This window comes from Trachypithecus francoisi, unplaced genomic scaffold, assembly GCF_009764315.1.
Source record: "Trachypithecus francoisi isolate TF-2019V2 unplaced genomic scaffold, Tfra_2.0 Lachesis_group19, whole genome shotgun sequence".
Taxonomy (NCBI): Eukaryota; Metazoa; Chordata; class Mammalia; order Primates; family Cercopithecidae; genus Trachypithecus; species Trachypithecus francoisi.
The window spans coordinates 37,849,121-37,868,561 of record NW_022681464.1 but is presented as its reverse complement, the minus strand read 5'-3'; the positions used below and the strand labels follow the sequence as shown (position 1 = coordinate 37,868,561).

At 40.2% G+C, this 19,441-nt stretch overlaps 2 protein-coding genes across 6 annotated transcripts in view; one reads left to right on the top strand and one right to left on the bottom strand.

Annotated features, from left to right (window-relative positions):
- LPIN2 (lipin 2) overlaps positions 1-19,441 on the top strand; it is a 104,449-nt gene that overhangs the window by 24,684 nt on the left and 60,324 nt on the right. The window contains exon 1 of one of the 5 annotated variants that reach the window (XM_033178214.1): positions 11,600-11,825. The exons of 2 other annotated variants lie outside the window; for them this stretch is intronic. In XM_033178214.1, coding sequence (XP_033034105.1) covers positions 11,724-11,825 — 102 coding nt within the window. In that variant the 5' untranslated portion in view covers positions 11,600-11,723. Of the gene's footprint in view, positions 1-11,599; positions 11,826-15,540; positions 15,923-19,441 lie in introns of those variants that run through there. 2 more of the 5 variants (XM_033178216.1, XM_033178220.1) reach the window with 2 other exon arrangements.
- LOC117064257 (U1 small nuclear ribonucleoprotein C-like) lies at positions 2,696-10,059 on the bottom strand. Its single transcript, XM_033178504.1, is given in 3 exon segments — positions 2,696-3,514; positions 3,516-3,606; positions 9,963-10,059. Coding segments are annotated over 3 exon segments (621 nt in total). The 3' UTR covers positions 2,696-3,081.

The following is a 19,441-nucleotide window of genomic DNA, read 5'->3' as shown; positions in this document are numbered from 1 at the left end:
GAGGTCTGAAATGAATCAGAAAACACTTACTGCCTTCGTATTTTGGGTTCGTGATACACAGAGCCTTCTAAAGTGCAGGACCTAGGACTAAAGGCAGTATTGGTACCTGAGACATTATAGGCACCGGGGAAGTTTTTGAATGATAGGCGTACGTTTATGTACAGTCTGCACCACTTCATTTTAAGGGCTGTTACTGTGTAATGTAAGGCTAGATTGAGCATGTTTTAACTACTTTGACTAGGAAGTGATTGACTTTTTCAATGCGTGTATGCTCTCATCTTTCAAATAGCAGTGTGGTCTAGAATCAGGGGTTCTTTACTTGCGGTCTGAAGACTAACCATAGCAGGGTTCCATCGGATCCTCTGAGCACAAATCTGTGTATGGTTGTATGGGAATGCACGTATGCTGCTGGTTTGCATGTTTTCTGTAAAGAGGGTATATTGCAAAGCTTAGTTGGGGTCTCAGAAATGAGAGTAGCACAGACTACTCACGGGCTATATATTCTCTAGGGTTACTTCTAGATGTTTAGAAGCTGAGATTAGGAATTTGCGTTGAGATCAGAAGTGAATTTGTTGTGGTCCAATGTAATTTTTGACGGAAGGAAGAAGCTCTCTGTTGTGTGTAGGTATACATAAAATGAAAGTTACATGTAATTTTTTTGTTGAAATTACTACTGTGGAATTACCAAGCTCATGGTAAAAACTAAGTTGTGGGAAATACTTTGCTTTGTGCTTAGTAGAGTTGAACACCCAGAAAGCCATGGTTTTTGAAATGTCAGATTGTTTTACCTAGAAGGATACGTAGAAATTGTCTAGAAATTCACTTTTTGGGTGAGGAAATTGAGGGCTAATGATATTCAATGAGTTGTTCGAATAACCTAGGAAGTTTGTAACAGTATAGGAATAGAAGATGATATTTGTAGCCAAGAATGAATATATTCTCACTTTAAACTGTGGACTGTATTGACATTGCTTTACATTCAATTAGTTTTATTGCATAATTTTATTCCTATTTTTCTTCTTCTACCTTTTTTCCTTCTTCCTTCTTTCTTCCTTTTCTTCTTTTTTTTTTTCTTCCTCTGTCAGGGCCTCGCTCTGTTTCCTAGGCTGGAGTGCAGTGGTGTAAACATGGCTCACTACATGCTCAACCTCCTGAGCTCAAGCCGTCCTCCCACCTCAGCGTCTGAGTACTACAGATGCACACCACCGCACCTGGCTAATAATATTTAAATTTTTTTTTTTTTTTTTTTGAGACGGAGGTTTGCTCTATTGCAGGCTGGAGTGCAGTGTCACTATCTCGGCTCACTGCAAGCTCCGCCTCCTGGGTTCACGCTGTTCTCCTGCCACAGCCTTCCGAGTACCTGGGACTACAGGTGCCCGCCACCACACCTAGCTAATTTTTTTTTTTTTGTATTTTTAGTAGAGACGGGATTTCACTGTGTTAGCCAGGACAGTCTTGATCTCCTGACCTCATGATCCACCCTCTTCGGCCTCCCAAAGTGCTGGGATTACTGGCATGAGCCACTGCGCCCGGCCTAAAAATTTTTTATAGAGAGGAGATCTCACTACTGTGTTGCCCAGGCTGATCTTGAACTCCTGGAACTCAAGTGATCTTCCTCCCTTGGCCTCCCAAAGTGTTGGGATTACAGATGTGAGCCACCGTGCCTGGCCCCATTGCGTAATTTTCTTATTGTAGCAAGATTCAACCATTTTTGAATTTATGATTTCGTGATATTAACTACATTTACTATGTTGTACAACCATCACTGCTATTTCCAAAATTTTTCATGACCCCAAACTCTGTAACCATTAAGCAATAACTCTCCATTTCCCCCAGTCCCTGGTAACGTCTAATCTACCTTTTATTTATGAATTTGCCTATTCTAGATATTTCACATAATTGGAATCATATGATATTTGTGTCAGGCTTATTTCCTTTAGCATGTTTTCAGGGTTCATCCATGTTGTGGCATGTATCGGAACTTCACTTGTTTTCATGACTGAGTAATATTCCATTGCATGGATAGAACACATTTTGTTTCTCCATTTATCTGTTGATGGACAGTTGTGCTGTTTCCACATTTTGCCTGTTGCGAATAATACTGCCATGAACACTGGTATACAAATGTCTGTTTTCAGTTCTTTTGTGTATATACCTGGGAGTGAAATTGCTGGATTATATGGCAATTCTGTATTTATTTATTTTTTATTATTATACTTTTTGTTTGTTTGTTTTTGAGATGGAGTCTCACTCTGTCATCCAGGCTAGAGTGCAGTGGCACTGTCTTAACTCACTGCAACCTCCATCTCCTGGGTTTGGCAGTTCTGTACCTCAGCCTCCTGAGTAGCTGGGATTACAGGCGCCTGCCACCATGCCCAGCTAATTTTTGTATTTTCAGTAGAGATGGGGTTTCACTATGTTGGCCAGGCTGATCTTGAACTCCTGACCTCATGATCCACCTACCTCAGCCTCCCAAAGTGCTGGGATTCTAGGCGTGAGCCACTGTGCCCGGCCTTATTATTTTTTGAGACAGGATCTCACTCTGGCGCCCAGGCTGGAGTGTAGTGACGTGGTCTTGGCTCACTGCAGCCTCGACCTCTTGGGCTCAAGCAGTCCTCTCACCTTAGCCTTCTCAGGAGCTGCAATTATACGTGCACACCACCATGCCTGGCTTATTTTGTTTATTTTTTGTAGAAACAGGGTCTCACTATGTTGCCGAGGCTGGTCTCTAACTCCTGGGCTCACATGATCCTCCCACTTTAGTCCCCCACAGTGTGAGCCACTGTGCCTAGCCTCGTAATTCCATATTTAGCTTTTCAGAAACCACCAAACTTGTTTTCTACAGTGGTTACACCATTTTACCTTCTCACCAACAGTGCACAAGTGTTTCAGTTTCTCCAGTTTTCTTTCTAACATATTTTTTCTCTTTTTAAAAAATGTTGACAATTTTATTTTCATATTTCACAATATAAATAAAAACTGCACTTTTTTTGTCCCACTTCTCCACTCCAAAACTGTTCTCTCTTTAATAGGAAGGGGGAGCACCTTTCCTGTATCAGGCTGCTAGGAAAACACCCAGAGTCACAGCATTGTGATCTCCTGGTGAAGTAGAACAAGTAATATAGTATAACATAGGGAGGCCTCCCCTCTATCCTTTCTGTCTGCTCGAGTCATTCTGGGCCAAGTGGGCACCATCATGGGACAAGCAAGAGGTCTCATCATTGGGGGCCCAGGCATCATTGGCATGTGGCTTCCCATGGGCAGCCTCATTCCAGGAGCAGGTCCCACTGGCATCATCCTAGGAGGGGGCCCCATATGGGCTGCTGGCATCTTACCAGGGTGAGGAGGACCCAGAAGACTGGAGGGAGGTGGTATCATTGTTCCTGCCGGCGGAGGAACAGGGATTGAAGTAGGAAATATCGTTCCTTGTTGAAATGCAACCCTTGTTTTGTCAGTCAGGCTCTGAGCCTGTTCTTCCATCCATTTCTAATAGTAACCTTTCACATTCTCTCTGTTTCCTACCACGGCAGTATGTCTTTCTCATAAATGGAGAGTCATGGGTGAGGTATGTATTGCAGTAGTCACAGCCATTGGCCACTCTGTTCCCTTTTTACAGAAACGTTAGCCGTCATAGTGGGTATGAATTGGTATCATTGTGGTTTTGATTTGCCTTTCTCTGATGGTGAATGATGTTGAGCATCTTTTCATGTATTTATTTGCCATTTTGTCTGTCTTCTTTGAAGAGGGGTTTATCTAGATATTTTGTCCATATTTTAATTGAATCATTTGTCTTTTTGTTGTAGGAATTTTTAAATGTATTCTGGAGTTAAACTCCCCGATTTGCAAATATTTCACATTCTGTCTGATGTCTTTTTCTTGATAACGTCCTTTGATACAGAAAAAGTAATTTGAGTGAAATCCAGTTTATCTACTTTTTGTTACTCATGCTTTTGGTGTTACATCTGAGAATCCTTTGCCAAATCCAAGATCTGTGTTTTCTTCTAAGAGTTTTATGATTTTAGGTCATTGGTCCATTTTGAGTTAATTTTTTAGTACGGTGTAAAGTAGGGTTCCGAGTCATTCTTTTGCATATAGAAACTTAGTTGTCTCAGCACCATCTGTTGAGGAGACTGTTCTTTCTGCCATGCAGTGGATTTGACACTCTTGTCAAATATCAATTGGCCATAAATGTTTGGGTTTATTTCTGGACTCTCAAGTCTATTCAGTTGGTCTGTATGTCTGTTTTATGTCAGTACCACACTGTTTTGATTACTGTAACTTTTTTTTTTTTGAGACAGAGTCTTACTCCGTCACCCAGGCTGGAGTGCAGTGGTGCAATCTCGGCTCACTGCAGCCTCCGCCTCCTGGGTTCAGGTGATTCTCCTGCCTCAGCCTCCTGAGTGGCTGGGACCACAGGAGCCTGCCACCACACCTGACTAATTTTTGTGTTTTTTGTAAAGATGGGGTTTCACCGTGTTGGCCAAGCTGGTCTCAAACTCCTGACCTGAAGTCATCTGCGCACCTTGGCCTCCCAAAGTGCTAGGATTATAGGTGTGAGCTACTGCACCCAGCCTGATTACTGTAACTTTATAATAAGTTTTGAAATCAAGAAATGGAAATCTTCCAACTTCACTCTTTTTCAATATTATTTTGGCTAGTCAGGGCCCCTTGTAACTCCATATGAATTTGAGGCTTTGGGAATTTTGATAGAGATTGCCTTGAATTAGAAGATCACTTTAGATAATATTGGCATCTTAACAATATTGAGTCTTCCTATTCGTGAACACGGATGTCTTTCTATTTACTGAGGTTATCTTTAATTGTTTTGTCAGTGATTTTTCAATTTTAGTTGTACAAGCTTTCACCTCCTTGCTTAAATTTATTCCTAGGCATTTTTTTCTTTTAGATGCATTACATAATGTTTGAGATTTTAAAAATACTTAGCATAGTAAATCTGAGTTTCAGCTTAAATAATGAGTCTAAGAAGGTCCTGTGGAAGACATCTTGACTTCTAGCTGGTTTGGCCTTGGATATTTAAGTAACCTGTCTCTAAATCTCCATTTCTTCATCTGTAAAATATAGAGATAAAGCAAATCTGTCTCTCACGAAAATTGTGTAGATCAGAGATAATATATGCAAAGGATTAATTCCAGGGTGTGGCTTAGAGTAAATACTAAATAAAAAGTGCTTGGCTGCCCGGATTGTGTTTTCTTCTATGATTTCAATATAAATACCTATGTTGTACTTGAAGTATGCTTTTTAAAATTGAATACAATTAATTTGTTGCAAAGGCTAAGGATTTTTACACAAACGAAAAGCCCTGTTCCTGAGAGAGCCTTTTTGTATGAAGTATGCTGAGTCTGGAAGAAAAATAAAATGAAATGTCACACTTGTTCTGTTTCAGTGGTGCTTTATCCTTACAAGAGGGCGTATTTCTTCTACTGTTACAACTTTCAGATGCCTCTTTGCTTTTTGAATCCTGTGTCTTGACGTTACAAGGTTAAATCTTAGACATGACCAGCATTTAACTTGAAAGACTAGCAAAGCTGACTAACTTTTCCCCTTTTACTACTTAGTGCATTGAGGCTTTACCCTCACTGGAGAATGCAGTTACTGCCACCATCTGGAATCGGATTCATCTGTATGTGTAGAATATAACTTATGTATACAACTGAGTATCAGTGTTTCAGTTTTTTTCTTACACATCTTAGTCGAGCTTTGGATTGAAGTAGGCAGATTCACTAAGTGTAATCTGAGAATTCAGTTACTTTTCATTTTAATTTAAATTTCACCAGTTAAATAAAATTCTTCATAACAGACTTAAATATAGCATTAGAATTTCTAAACATTGTGAAACTAAATTCTTTATTCTCCTAGCAAAGTATATTAGTCATTTTTGCTGTTTCTCCTGAAGAGCATAAATGAGTCTGCATTCAAGAATATGGAATGTTGTACGTTCTGGTGGGGAAATAGAGTGACAGAATAGAGTCAGGTTGAGGAGCATGGAAGTTTGAAAAAGAACCAGTAATTGGGAGAGAGAGCTGACCACAGAAACCAATGAGGGTTGCCAGATTCTGTTGGGGACCCATTGAAGGCTACAGGTCAGTAATTTATTACCCATCTGGCCTGCTCGTGATTATTCTTTTTTTTTTTTTTTTTGACATGGTCTCGCTCTGTTGCCCAGGCTGCAGAACAGGCAGTCTCGCTCTGTTGCCCAGGTGTGATCTTGGCTCACTGCAACCTCCGCTTTCAGGGTTCAAGCGATTCTCCTGCCTCAGCCTCCTGAGTAGCTGGCATTACAGGCATGAGCCACCATACCCAGCTAATTCTTGTATTTTTAGTAGAGATGAGGTTTCACTGTGTCGGCCAGGCTGGTCTCGAACTCCTGAGCTCAAGCGATCCACCCACCTGGTTTCTAAGTACAGTACTTAACATTATAGCAGCCATTCGTTTCTATAGATGGAAGAAGGTAGCAGGAAGAAGAGTACCAGCTGATTACAAGTATCTTTTAAATTAAATAATTTTAAGTAATAGTTTGAAAGAGATCACAGCAACAGAATAATTTAGATAACCATCACCAGTTTTTCAGGTGGTTGAGAAAATCTTGAGTTAGAACTGTTGTGGGGAACCAGCTATAGAAGAGAAAATTGGAGTCGGAGATGGACCTGAAATGTCCACGTGGAAAAAAACAAGTAAAGGAATGAGAGGATGCGGGGTTCCTACATGTTGCCGATACATTTTGTGATAATTTTCACTTATATTTTCTTTGGATTGTCTTAATGATGTAATCAACTCTTGCTCACCTTCATTTGTTATTTGTTGCTGTTTTTGGGGGGCAAGCTTTAAACTGTCTCCCTTTTTGATCTGGAGTATAGGAACCCAGCACTAGCTTCTTCCAGTACCTTCACTTGGCCTCACTGTTGTGATGCACTGGGCCGCCTCTGTTATTGTGAGTCTATAACAAGTAATTTGCTTCTGAGAAGATTAAAGCACTATGCTTTGAAAATTATTTAGTGTTTTAAAATTTGACGATAGTAAGACTTGCATTTCAACAGGATTTTTGAGTTTGAATTAAATGGGGGTAATATAACCCTAGTACAGAAAATCGTATACTTAACGGTGTCATCACTGTGCAAACTGCTGTTCAGAGGTGAAATGGGAGAAGAAAAAGACACATTTAAACAGAAACCATTATGCAATTAACAGGCCCCCTCTTCGCCCCCGACCTCCACCCCTGTCAAGCAACTGAGGCCTCAGGACTCCTGCCTGAGCAGAACGGAGGGTTTTCCATTTCTTTTGACTTCAATTTGTTGAAAACGTTGTCCAAAAGTTGTGACACAAGTCAGGCCATAATTCTTCTGATCCATAATTAGGCTGTTTAGCTTTACTCTCTTAATGTTCAGATACACTTGACTGCTACAGCCAGGCAACTCTCGGTATTGTCTCTCTCGTCTCCAAAGAGTGGGTAAAAGCTTGACCTGGAACATTTGTGTTGGAAGGGTTAGACCACAGAGGTTGTTTGGTCCTAAGCTCCTTAAACTGCGATGTGCACACCGAACGTATTCTAATTCTTACAGTAAATGTATTGCATTAAGCTTTGAACTTGGTAGAAGAAAGCTTTGGCCAGTTAGTCTTCTTTTTTTTTTCCCCCACATTAAAAAAAAAATAGACTTATCAGAATAGACTACAAAATGTGTGAATTTTAAAGATAAATGACAAGTCTTCAAAGAAGTTTATCTTTGCGAGAGGCACTTTAAGCTGGGCCTCTGACCTCAGGAGACCCTCCCTTGTTTTTCCTCTTCTGTTCCTGGAAAGATCTGCTTGCTTTTGATTATTCACTCGCAGTTCAGTGACGTTGCCAGCCACTAGCTATCTTGTTTAGAATTTTGAGATTGTATGAGGATATTATGGAACACTGGAACTTGAGTAAACTATTTAACCATTACCCAATGAGCAGTTAAACTACAAATGTTTGAGAAACCCAAGAATGGTAGCAAGAGGACTTTTGGTTTTGAATAAAAAGTCAGTCCCTTTGGGGTTGTTTTCATAAACAGTGAATTATAAGTGATTCCATTTAGGAGAAGAAACACTTCATATGCTTTAGTGTAGATGGTGAGAGCCATTTGGCTCTAAATGAAAACGACGTTTGTTTCAGTTGAGCCATGGTCCTTTACATGTTCCCTTTGTCATGAGGGGCCTTGAAAATGCAGAAATGCACCTAAGTTCTTCACTATAGAAGAATTCTGGTAGGTGTTATGAAATTCTTTGTAATTGAGGTTATAAAATCTTTTCATGATTTTTAAATAATCAAAACTTTGGTTTTGTCACATCTTCATTGGTAATCCAGGAGCAAGGTGTTGTGTTGCCACAGTGTGGCCACTGGGGGAGTACAGTTATTTTCATGTTTTATGGTAAAATAACACACTTGTGGTGTAAAGGTATTTCTGTTGAACCAGCTTAGTACAGCTTCAGGTAAGCAAATTCTAGCTAGAAAGTTTTAAATACATCGTTACATCCTCTTAAAAAAGCCCTGTATATCAATACTTATGGGATTAGTAGTAGAAAAATAAAAACAAAGAAGGTGTATATTTTACTTAGCATCATTTTAAGTTGTGGAATCTGAACAAGATTCTGTTTTTCCTAGCATTTTAGCTTTGTTTCCCTAAGTTAGACTTTTTTAAGAGTTAAGTCTTGGGAAAAAGACTTCCAAATTCTACGCACTTTTAAAAAAAAGATCATTGAAGATATTATGCAAAAGTGAAAAGTAGCATTTCTCAGTATTCATTTATTCTTATTTTAGCCTGTAGAGAAAAAGTTTGACAATACAGTAACATTTTCCTTTGAAAATCATAGGGATGATTAAGAATTGTTGGTTGTGATTTTAACATTCATCCATGAAGACTGAAAAGTGTCACCTTACAGATGGGGGGCTGGAAGCAGAACTTTGGCTACTAGCCTTGAAGATCAGGGTGATCCACAGGTGGCCATAGGAGGAAACTGTAGGTGTGTGCCTGTTGGCAACACAGATGTTTAGAAAATGAGCTCACTTCTGATGGGTCCATAGTACATGTTCCTTGCAGTCAGGACATTCTGGGAGTCATCAGCTAAAACAAGGAAACAATACAAACACTAGCAGGAAACCCCAAATGACTGGCCTTGGCACTCCGCTTGTTGTGTAAGTTGCGTTGTAGACAAGAGTTGCTGAACAGAATTCTACCCACTGACCTCTCCTGCTGGATCTCCACCACGCCTCACTTGCTAAGCCTTTGCTCCTGCCTTTTGTCAGCCTCCTCCTGCCGATCTCCAGCATGTTCTCTCTTGGTCTCTGTTTGGCATAACACAAAAAGGCACTGAATCCGAAACTGGGAGGCTTCTTGTCCTGGCACCTTTGTTGACCAGTTGGGTGACATTGGGCTAATTTCCTGACCTCTTTGTGGACCTTAGTTTACTCACATTTAAAATGGATATGGTTTTTGTCTGTCTTCTTTCCACCCTCCTTACAGTTTTCCCCTTCTTCTGCTATCCAGTTGAATATTTTCTCATCTCTTCTACATTTTACTTCCCCTGCCCCTCTAACTTTTCTTTTTTTCACCTTCTTAGGTTTCTTTTTTTTTTTTTTTTTTTTTTTTGAGACGGAGTCTCGCTCTGTCACCCAGGCTGGAGTGCAGTGGCCGGATCTCAGCTCACTGCAAGCTCCGCCTCCCGGGTTTACGCCATTCTCCTGCCTCAGCCTCCCGAGTAGCTGGGACTACAGGCGCCCGCCACCTCGCCCGGCTAGCTTTTTGTATTTTTTAGTAGAGACGGGGTTTCACCATGTTAGCCAGGATGGTCTCGATCTCCTGACCTCGTGATCCGCCCGTCTCAGCCTCCCAAAGTGCTGGGATTACAGGCTTGAGCCACCGCGCCCGGCCAGGTTTCTCTTTAATCTCTCTTTCTCCTGCTAGCCTCCCCTTCTTGCTGACCTCTGACTTTTTCCACTTTTCTCCACCGGCAGCACCCCAATATCCGGTTGTTATCACTACCATCTGATGCCAAGGATCCTGAGCTGCAGTAGATCATGGATGAAGAGATTTAAATTTTATTCATTGCATAAAATTTAGACCATAAAATCCTAAACAGTTCTTTTCTGAAAGTAGGAGTTTGTGTACCTGATGTGTATTGAATTAGATTGCAAGTGACTGGGCACTTTGCTGTACTGCAGGCCACATTACTATCTGCTGGGCTAGAAGGCAAGCAGGAAAACGTGCTGCGTGCAAGATAAGTTTTGCCATTTCTAATTTTGATGAAATAGGTTTTTAATTCTGCCACTTAACATTTTTATTATATGAACCTTTGTGGTGTGTTACTGTATTAAACATCACCAAACACCTATTACTTGGTCAAATATTTGAAAATTTTGTCTTTTGTGAAGTTTACATGCAGAGAAAAAGGTTTACTGTGAAGATCATTAAATGGATGTGGATCAGCTAGTGTATTGTTGATGAATGAAATACTTTAAAGGAGTGATAAACAATCCGGTTGTCCTTAGTTCTTCCTTACCTGTAACTTGCCTGAATGTCCTTTTCTCCACCTTGTGCTCAAGATTTTCTCGGGGTTTGAGAGCAGCATTGTCCAATAGACATATAATGTGAGCCACATGTATAGTTTCAGATTTTCTAGTAATTACATTTTAAAAAGTGGAAAAGGAAAAAACTAGGTAAAAGTAAATGTAATACCTTATTGAACTCAGTATATCCAAAATATTCTTTAAACATGTTATATATGTTTGAAATTATGAGATTATTTTATTCTCTTTTCATTCTTAGTCTTGGAAATCCAGTGTGTACCTTACCCTTGGAGCACACTGCAGTTGGTGCTGGCCTGATTGCCAGTGCTCAGTAGCCACATGTGGCTCACGGCTGTTTGTGATGAACAGCACAAGCCTAGACAATGGTATGAAAAAAAATAGTATATCTTAAATCAGAAATCTAATATGTTTGTCCATGTGAGTTAAGTGTGCTTTCGGTTTTTAGAAAAATTCAGTTGAATTTACTGTGTGTTGACTTACTGAGAGCTGCCAAAGAAATACCGGGAATATTTGAATTTTACAATGTTGCATTATCATATTCTTGAAATGAAGTAAATTCTGCTTGTTATAGTCAGTGCTGAGCAGGATGCCTCCCAGAATTGTGAGAATGTCTTGGGTCATGCCAGTCTGACAAAGTCAAAGTGTTCAGTAGTTAGGCTCTTTGAAGCATGTCATCTGTCTGACTTTGGGAAGCTCTCTGCTGCTGGGAAAATGTATGTAAATGACTTCCCTTACATGATTAGCTTACATAAGATCACTCTCCATATGTATAGTAGCTGTTTTAATTTCTTAAAAATGAGGATGTGATTGGTTTAGAGAATCATTAACTCAATCCCTGTCCTGTGTGATGGAAGCTGCAGTGGCCATCATGTGATTGGGCAGGTCTTGGTGCCTATCAGTGTAAACACATGGCACAACCTGTCCCATGCCCCTGCTTATCTCCTTTGGGGAGAAGGGGTTGAGGCATTTTGAGCAAATCTCATTGGTAAACTTGTGTATGCATTGCTTTTTTTTTTTTGTTAGAACCATTTCCTTTCCGTTGTAGCCATATAACTGTGTCTGCAAGCAGTTTGTACCTAGTTTATCAAGAGAGCAGCTTTCTGTTTTGATTATACACCTTCATCTCTGAAAAAAGACATGCTAGTTGATTTTCAAGATGTTTTACTTAGAAGAAGATAAGGAAGATGAGGAGGTTTGTGAAGGCTCATTAAGTAAAACTCAAGATGTTTACCATGACAAGTCCCCTCCTGGTATCCTGGTGAGTTACATCTCCCAATGTGCCTCTTCCCTTCCCTGCTTGCTCAATCTGGACACTACTGAGAGAAGAGGGGACGGCACCCACCAAAACAAAAAGACTAATGTCCTTTCTTAGGAAAATGCTGTAGTGAATTTTATTAACTTCTAAGTGCTATGTTGAACAGAAGTCTTTGGCTACCTACCCTCCTTCATTCACTATACCATCTTTCTACTGTCTCTATTTGTTATTATTTAACAAGACTTTTTTTCTAGGAAAAAAATGAAGTTGCTGTTTTAAACTGAGAATTTTTAAAAATTACGTTTCAAAAATAGTATATTTGGTTTCACATTCTCTTTGCATTTAAGTGTAGTAGTAAAAATCATATAAAAGTGTTACAGGTTTTGTTGGCCTAGCCATAAAAATTATTGGAAGGGTAAACTAATATCTTGAAGCTGACGTTGTATTTGGATATATGATAGAGAGTGGCTGCAGTTGCTTTCTTCTGTGATCATAAACAAGAAATTTTTGTAAGCTTGAAATACATGGGGAAAATATAAATTGTCTGAACTTTTTTAATCCAGAGTTTTCTCTCTTGTTACAAGATATAACTTAGAACAAGTTATATAAGCTTAATGTAAGTCCCAGAAATCTGCATTAAGGAAACAAAATCAGTTGACTTGAGGACAGTATAATTCTACCTGTGGAAGCTTTCCTTTAAAAATAGTAGTAAGTAAACACGTATTTTCAAGTTTATTTTTTAAAATTAAGGATGGATATTTTTATGAAAACAAGCGTAAAATCAGTGAGACAAAAATTAGTTTCTGAAATCTGTGGCTCATAATCTGATTTTAGTTTTAAGGTTATACAAATGTTTATTATCTTTAAAAATGTTATCACACTCTGCTTTTTGCTTTTGGATCTGTTAGTAAAAGTGTGCTTGTTCAGAGTTCTCAGGGACTAATGGGAAGATGTGGTTTGAATATGAATGGAAGAGTCAGGTGCTACCAAGGGAGACAGTTTGGTTTTGAAATCAACATTTTAATATTATAGAGTGTATACATATACAGGCTGACTCACATTTGTTAAGGTCAGAAGGGAGAATAGAGAACCTTGCTGACTTTTTACGAAAGACTTTAAAAATCCATTTATTAAGTAGCACTAACCCTCATAAACTGTCCCTCACAGGAAGTTCTTGGGACTTGTGTCTGCTGGTGTTTTCCAGAAAGAGGTCAAGGGGTGTTTGCTTAGGCTGCATTCTATTAACGGTTCGGTTTTATGTTGCCATTAGAACATTGAAGTCTAGTGAGTCACCTCCCTGTCCCGTGAGAAACATGAGTTTTCTTAATGCTAACGTTTGGGATAAGGATCTGATATCTGCTTAGTAGCCTGTAATGATTATATAGGAGTTTGACTTTAGAACCTGGGTGTGTGTGGTGAGAGGGAGAACCCTGTTTCTCAGGGTCCAGGCCTTCTGTGACCTGAACACTCCTTACAAGTCACATCCTTTCTGGACACCCCTCTTGTAAGGTGACAGTTTAAGTTTTGAAAGAGTCTTTTCTCATGGTTTTGTGATTTGGGAATATAAATGTATCATCTCATGATTTAGAAAACCATGAGAACATTTCTGTGCTTTGTTAGAAACATGGAAATTTCAAAGACCATGTTTTCATATTTTTTGAAACAAGTGAAGACAATACCTTTATTTGCTAAAGAAAAGGCTAAATTATTTTATATTAAAATACCCTGAAGTCCCAGAATAATCTACTGGCCATATTTTCACCCCATTTTAAAAAATCACTTTGATTGCATTTTTTTTTTTTTTAACGTTTGGGCAGAATATACTACAGGAGTTCTTAGCCAAACTTGTAATCCTCAGAAATGCTTATAGAATTGGAGCCTTTCTGCAGTTTAGAGCTGGCAGGGACTCTAGAGGTCACCTGAGCATTCCTGTTAGAGAGAACCCCTGGCACAGAGCCCAGACCTCTTCTCCAGCAGAAGTGAGGCTTGATCCTGGGTCTTCACATCCTCACCAGCTGCAGGGGACTCCAGGAAGCCCTGAGGGCAGTGCCCCTCAGTCCTCATCTCTGCGAGCTATTTATCAAAGGACCTGGGCACCTCTGGTTGATGCCAAAAAGCTCAACCAGTTTTAATAACACAAACCGTGGTCGGAGGTGGCAAGTCACCCTGTAGGTGGGGCACATGATATGAGGCAGAGTGCTTCATGCTAAGTTAGGAAACCCTGAGTCCACCTGGAATTTGGGGTGGGGCTGAGGTTAGTTGTGGGGAACTCTACCCATAACACATTGTCATGACTGATTGCTGCCCAGATTCCTAGAACAACTCTAGGTGAATAAGTCTAAAACTAATTATGTTCCTCCAGTCTAGCATGGCCAGTGTTCAAAAAAGTATTTAATTGAGTGGAATTTTGTTTCCTCATAGAAATTGATGTTACTATACCTAACTGTCTCATAATTAGCCAGAGAACTCAACCAGAGTTCTGAGTCCTAGAACAAGGGGGGAAGAAGGGCTACTGCAAGAATTTCCTCTTTCTTTCTGGATAAGGGCCAGGTTTCACCAAAATTTTTGAGATAAACATTTTCTGAGCTCCATTTTCAAAACCATGTTTTAGCTCCCACTCTCCACAGCTAATAACTTTGGGCTTGAAAGCGATACCTTTCCTCCCTCCTAACTCCCCTAAGTTTTAGGAGTGTTTGTGCTCTTGCCACTGAGCTGTGAATGGGTGATGGTTCCTTAAGCCTTGCAGAAGTAGCTGCATTCGAGGGAGAAGATTCTAGTAAACCTACAGGTGTGCTTTGGTAGGCTCACTAGCCAAGTGACAGTGTGCGCTAAAATGAAAACTGAGGCCTGCTAAGAGGATATGTTGGGGGACCATACAAGATTACTGGTTCGGCAGTTTGGGGGATTAAATTCTCTGAAAGTCTTTGTTTTCAAAGCATGCTCACCACAGATGAGCTCAGGAGTTTGGGGGAGAGTAGTTTTGGGATTGTGGACATGAATAGGTTTCGGCTGTTTGAAAATTATTTATTATTCATTTTTATATTTTTTTCATTTTTATATTTATGCCCCCATCTGTTTTCAGTAAGGAAGGACTTAGAAGTAGTTTACGATTAAGAAATATATGCACACAAACTGCCTCCACACAGACTGTATATTGTATAGCTAAGCCTATTAATGTAGAGGAAACAAAATTGTCTTCATTTAGCAAATATTTATTGTGCTACAACTGAGTCCCCATAGATGCATGTAAATAAATTTTTTTTTTTGTTTGCCTTCACTAATATGTCTAAATTTTTTGCTGCTCTGGGTTTATGAATAACACAGCTGGGCAGATATCCAGCAAATGGCTATATGAATGCTACCATGTTGAGTTTGCCTGGATACTTGGTCGTGATTACATACTCGACATACTCAGTTCCTTAGAGTGCCTAGTGAGCCCTGTATTGTAGATGTGATCCAGGTGTAGTCTTTGTGCGTTGGGAAAACACACCTTAGTTCCATCACTGTGCGTTTAGATGTCCCAAAAGGTCAGGCTGCTGGCCTGGCCTAGAGGAGACGGACACAACTCTGCAAGGATCTAAATAAAAATCCCGGTTGGGCATGGTGGCTCGCAGCTGTAATCCCAGCACTTTGGGAGGCCCAGGCAGGTGGATCACTTGAGGCCAGGAAGTGAGGCAGGAAAGGAACAGGAACTACACCCTTCTTCAGCTCTGTTCACTGTCAAGAAAACAAGAGGGTTTGGAACTCATTCCATGCACCTGCGGTCCTGAGACACAGCTTGAGATGTGCTACATTCTGGGATCATTTGGAGGCTTTTAAAAGTACTTGCACTGGAATCTGCAGAGGGGGTGGCCTGGTCATGCGGATTCCCCAGGCACCTCAGTGACTCCCAGCGTGCAGCCGGGGGTGAGAAACAAGTCGCAAGGACGGTGATGCCCACATCTGACTCATCGCTGAGTGAATCCCTGTGGAGCTTTCAAAAGAAAATACGGATTTTCCAGACAGACTGAAGCAGAATTGAAGGCAGTAATGGAGGCCAAGAATAACTGTTTTGTTTTGAAAATGAAAGTACAGCCTTTATTCAGATTCTTCTTACTAACGTCCTTTTTCTGTTCCAGAACCCCCTTACCTTGAATTGTCCTGTCTCCTTAGTCTCTTCCAATTGTGACAGTTCTTTAGTCTTTGCTTTTCATGACCTTGATATTTTGATGAGCACCAGTCAGATATTTTGTTGAATTTGTCTCTACTTCGGTTTGTCTGATAATTCGATTGAGGTTGTATGTTTTTGGTCAGAATATCTCTGAAGGCCTTTTCAGTGAGTCGTAGCAGGAGTCCCTGAGGTGAATGTGTCTTAAGTTTTCCTGATCACTTGGTTATGGTGGTGTCTTCCAGGTTTCTCTACTGTTGAGTTAAAAGTTTTTTCCTTTTGTAATGAATGTGTATCTTGGGGAAAATACTTCAAGAATATCCAGACATCTTGTTTCTCCTTCAACTTTTTTTTTTTTTTTTTTTAAAGACAGAGTCTTGCTCTGTCACGTAGGCTAGAGTGCAGTGGTGCTGTCTTGGCTCACTGCAGCCTCCGCCTCCCAACTTCAAGCAGTTCTCCTGCCTCAGCCTCCTGAGGAGCTGGGACTACAGGTGCCACCACTTCCAGCTTCTTTTTGTATTTTTAGTAGAGGTGGGGTTTCATCATGTTGGTCAGGTTGGTCTTGAACTCTTGACCTCAGGTGATCCACCCACCTTGGCCTCCCAAAGTGCTGGGATTACAGGCGTGAGCCACCAAGCCCGGCCTCTCCTCAAACTTTTGCCTCTTATTTTTAACATCCATTGATGGATCTTGCCTTCCATAAATAATACTGTGATATATTCCAATAGTGAGTTTCTGGTTTCATTTTTTTCTTCATTAATTAGAATTCATCTGTAAGAGCTGTCATTTCTCACTTACATATTAATTTATTCTATCAGTGAGGACTCAAGAATATTTTATTCAACTGATTATAATCTAGTAATCCTATTTTGTTGCTCAAATTGTTCTGTGTTTAGCTCTTGGGAGTATACTTCTGTTTTTTCTGTGACATACACTCGCTCTTTTGATTTTGAGCATTTCCCAGTCTCTGGCTCCACAAGATGCTCCAGCATTATCTTGTATTTTCCTGCCCATAGCCATGGAATGAACCAACCACTTCTCCTAGGAGCCCTGGTTCCTTTTATTGAAGAATGATGTTTAGAAAGCAAGATCTGGGCCGTAGATACGCACATTGTTTTGAGAGTATCCTTGATTCTAGGTCCTGTTAATAGAGTTAGGATATTTGAGTGTGTTTTCTAGGTATAAACACATCAGTGCTTGTGCATCTAGTTACCTGTGTATATACTTTAAAACCATGAGTTCATACTGAGACCTCCAATTCCAGTCAAACACCACAGGGTTCGTTTTAGCCTTCCTCTCTGGGAAGTTTTATTTTTAGAAGCTTTCCCAGGTGTTTATGATTTGTTTTTGTTTTTTTTTTTTTGAGACAAGGTCTCACTGCCACTCAGTCTGGAGTGCAATGTAGGAGGCAGCCTCTGCCTCCCAGGCTCAAGCAGTCCTTTCACCTCAGCCCTCCTAAGGAGCTGGGACCTCAGGCACATGCCACCACACCAGGCTAATTTTTGTATTTTTCTGTGGGGACTGTATTTTGCCATGTTGCCCAGACTGGTCTTGAACTCCTGGGCTCAGGTGATCTGCCCGCCTTGGCTTCCCAAAGTGCTGGGAATACAGACATGAGCCACCACACCCAGCCTCAGGTGTTTATGATTAATTAGACTTGCAACGATGACTTCTGGATGTGTATCTGTGGATCCAAAGGCTATTATGGCTTAGTTAAGTACTCTTCGTTAATGAACAGTCTGTTCCATGGTGAAGTATCGTTTGCCATAACTGGGTTAATCATCATTTCTTCTTATACTAAAAAGAATTTTTATGTCACTCCTAGCTGGCCCTCATTAGTAAAGTCAGTCCCCTGTTTTGTGTGGGAATTGGTATAGTTTCATGGCTAGTATGCTTATAAAAATTTGTCAGAGAAATTGAGCACACCTCAGGAAATGTTTAGTGGGTTGAACACGCAGGGAAGCTGTTAAACATTTCAAAAAACATATAATCAATCCATGCGTACAAATGACAGAAAGGCTCAGGATTGCACTAAAACCAAATTAATTTTAATCCTTGAGGTATCTTCTTTTGATAAGGCAGTCTACATTCTTTTTTCTTTTTTTTTTTTTTTGAATTTTTTTTTTTTTTTAATTATACTTTAAGTTCTAGGGTACATGTGCATGACGTTTATATCATGTGTATAACTCCCCAATGCAATCCCTCCCTCCTCCCCCCTCCCCATGATAGGCCCCAGTGTGTGATGTTCCCCTTCCCGAGTCCAAGTGATCTCATTGTTCAGTTCCCACCTATGAGTGAGAACATGCGGTGTTTGGTTTTCTCTTCTTGTGATAGTTTGCTAAGAATGATGGTTTCGAGCTGCATCCATGTCCCTACAAAGGATGCAAACTCATCCTTTTTTATGGCTGCATAGTATTCCATGGTGTATATGTGCCACATTTTCTTAATCCAGTCTGTCACAGATGGACATTTGGGTTGATTCCAAGTCTTTGCTACTGTGAATAGTGCCGCAATAAACATACGTGTGCATGTGTCTTTGTAGTAGAGTAATTTATAATCCTTTGGGTATATACCCAGTAGTGGGATGGCTGGGTCATATGGTACATCTAGTTCTAGATCCTTGAGGAATCGCCATACTGTTTTCCATAATGGTTGAACTAGTTTACAATCCCACCAACAGTGTAAAAGTGTTCCTATTTCTCCACATCCTCTCCAACACCTGTTGTTCCTGACTTCTTAATGATTGCCATTCTAACTGGTGTGAGATGGTATCTCATTGTGGTTTTGATTTGCATTTCTCTGATGGCCAGTGATGATGAGCATTTTTTCATGTGTCTGTTGGCTGTATGGATGTCTTCTTTTGAGAAATGTCTGTTCATATCCTTTCCCCACTTTTTGATGGGGTTGTTTGTTTTTTTCTTGTATATTTGTTTGAGTTCTTTGTAGATTCTGGATATTAGCCCTTTGTCAGATGAGTAGGTTGCAAAAATTTTTTCCCATTCTGTAGGTTGCCTGTTCACTCTGATGGTAGTTTCTTTAGCTGTGCAAAAGCTCTTTAGTTTAATTAGATCCCATGTGTCAATTTTTGCTTTTGCTGCCGTTGCTTTTGGTGTTTTAGACATGAAGTCCCTGCCCATGCCTATGTCCTGAATGGTACTACCTAGATTTTCTTCTAGGGTTTATGGTATTAGGTCTAACATTAAGTCTCTAATCCATCTTGAATTAATTTTCGTATAAGGGGTAAGGAAAGGATCCAGTTTCAGCTTTCTACTTATGGCTAGCCAATTTTCCCAGCACCATTTATTAAATAGGGAATCCTTTCCCCATTTCTTGTTTCTCTCAGGTTTGTCAAAGATCAGATGGCTGTAGATGTGTGGTATTATTTCTGAGGACTCTGTTCTGTTCCATTGGTCTATATCTCTGTTGTGGTACCAGTACCATGCTGTTTTGGTTACTGTAGCCTTGTAGTATA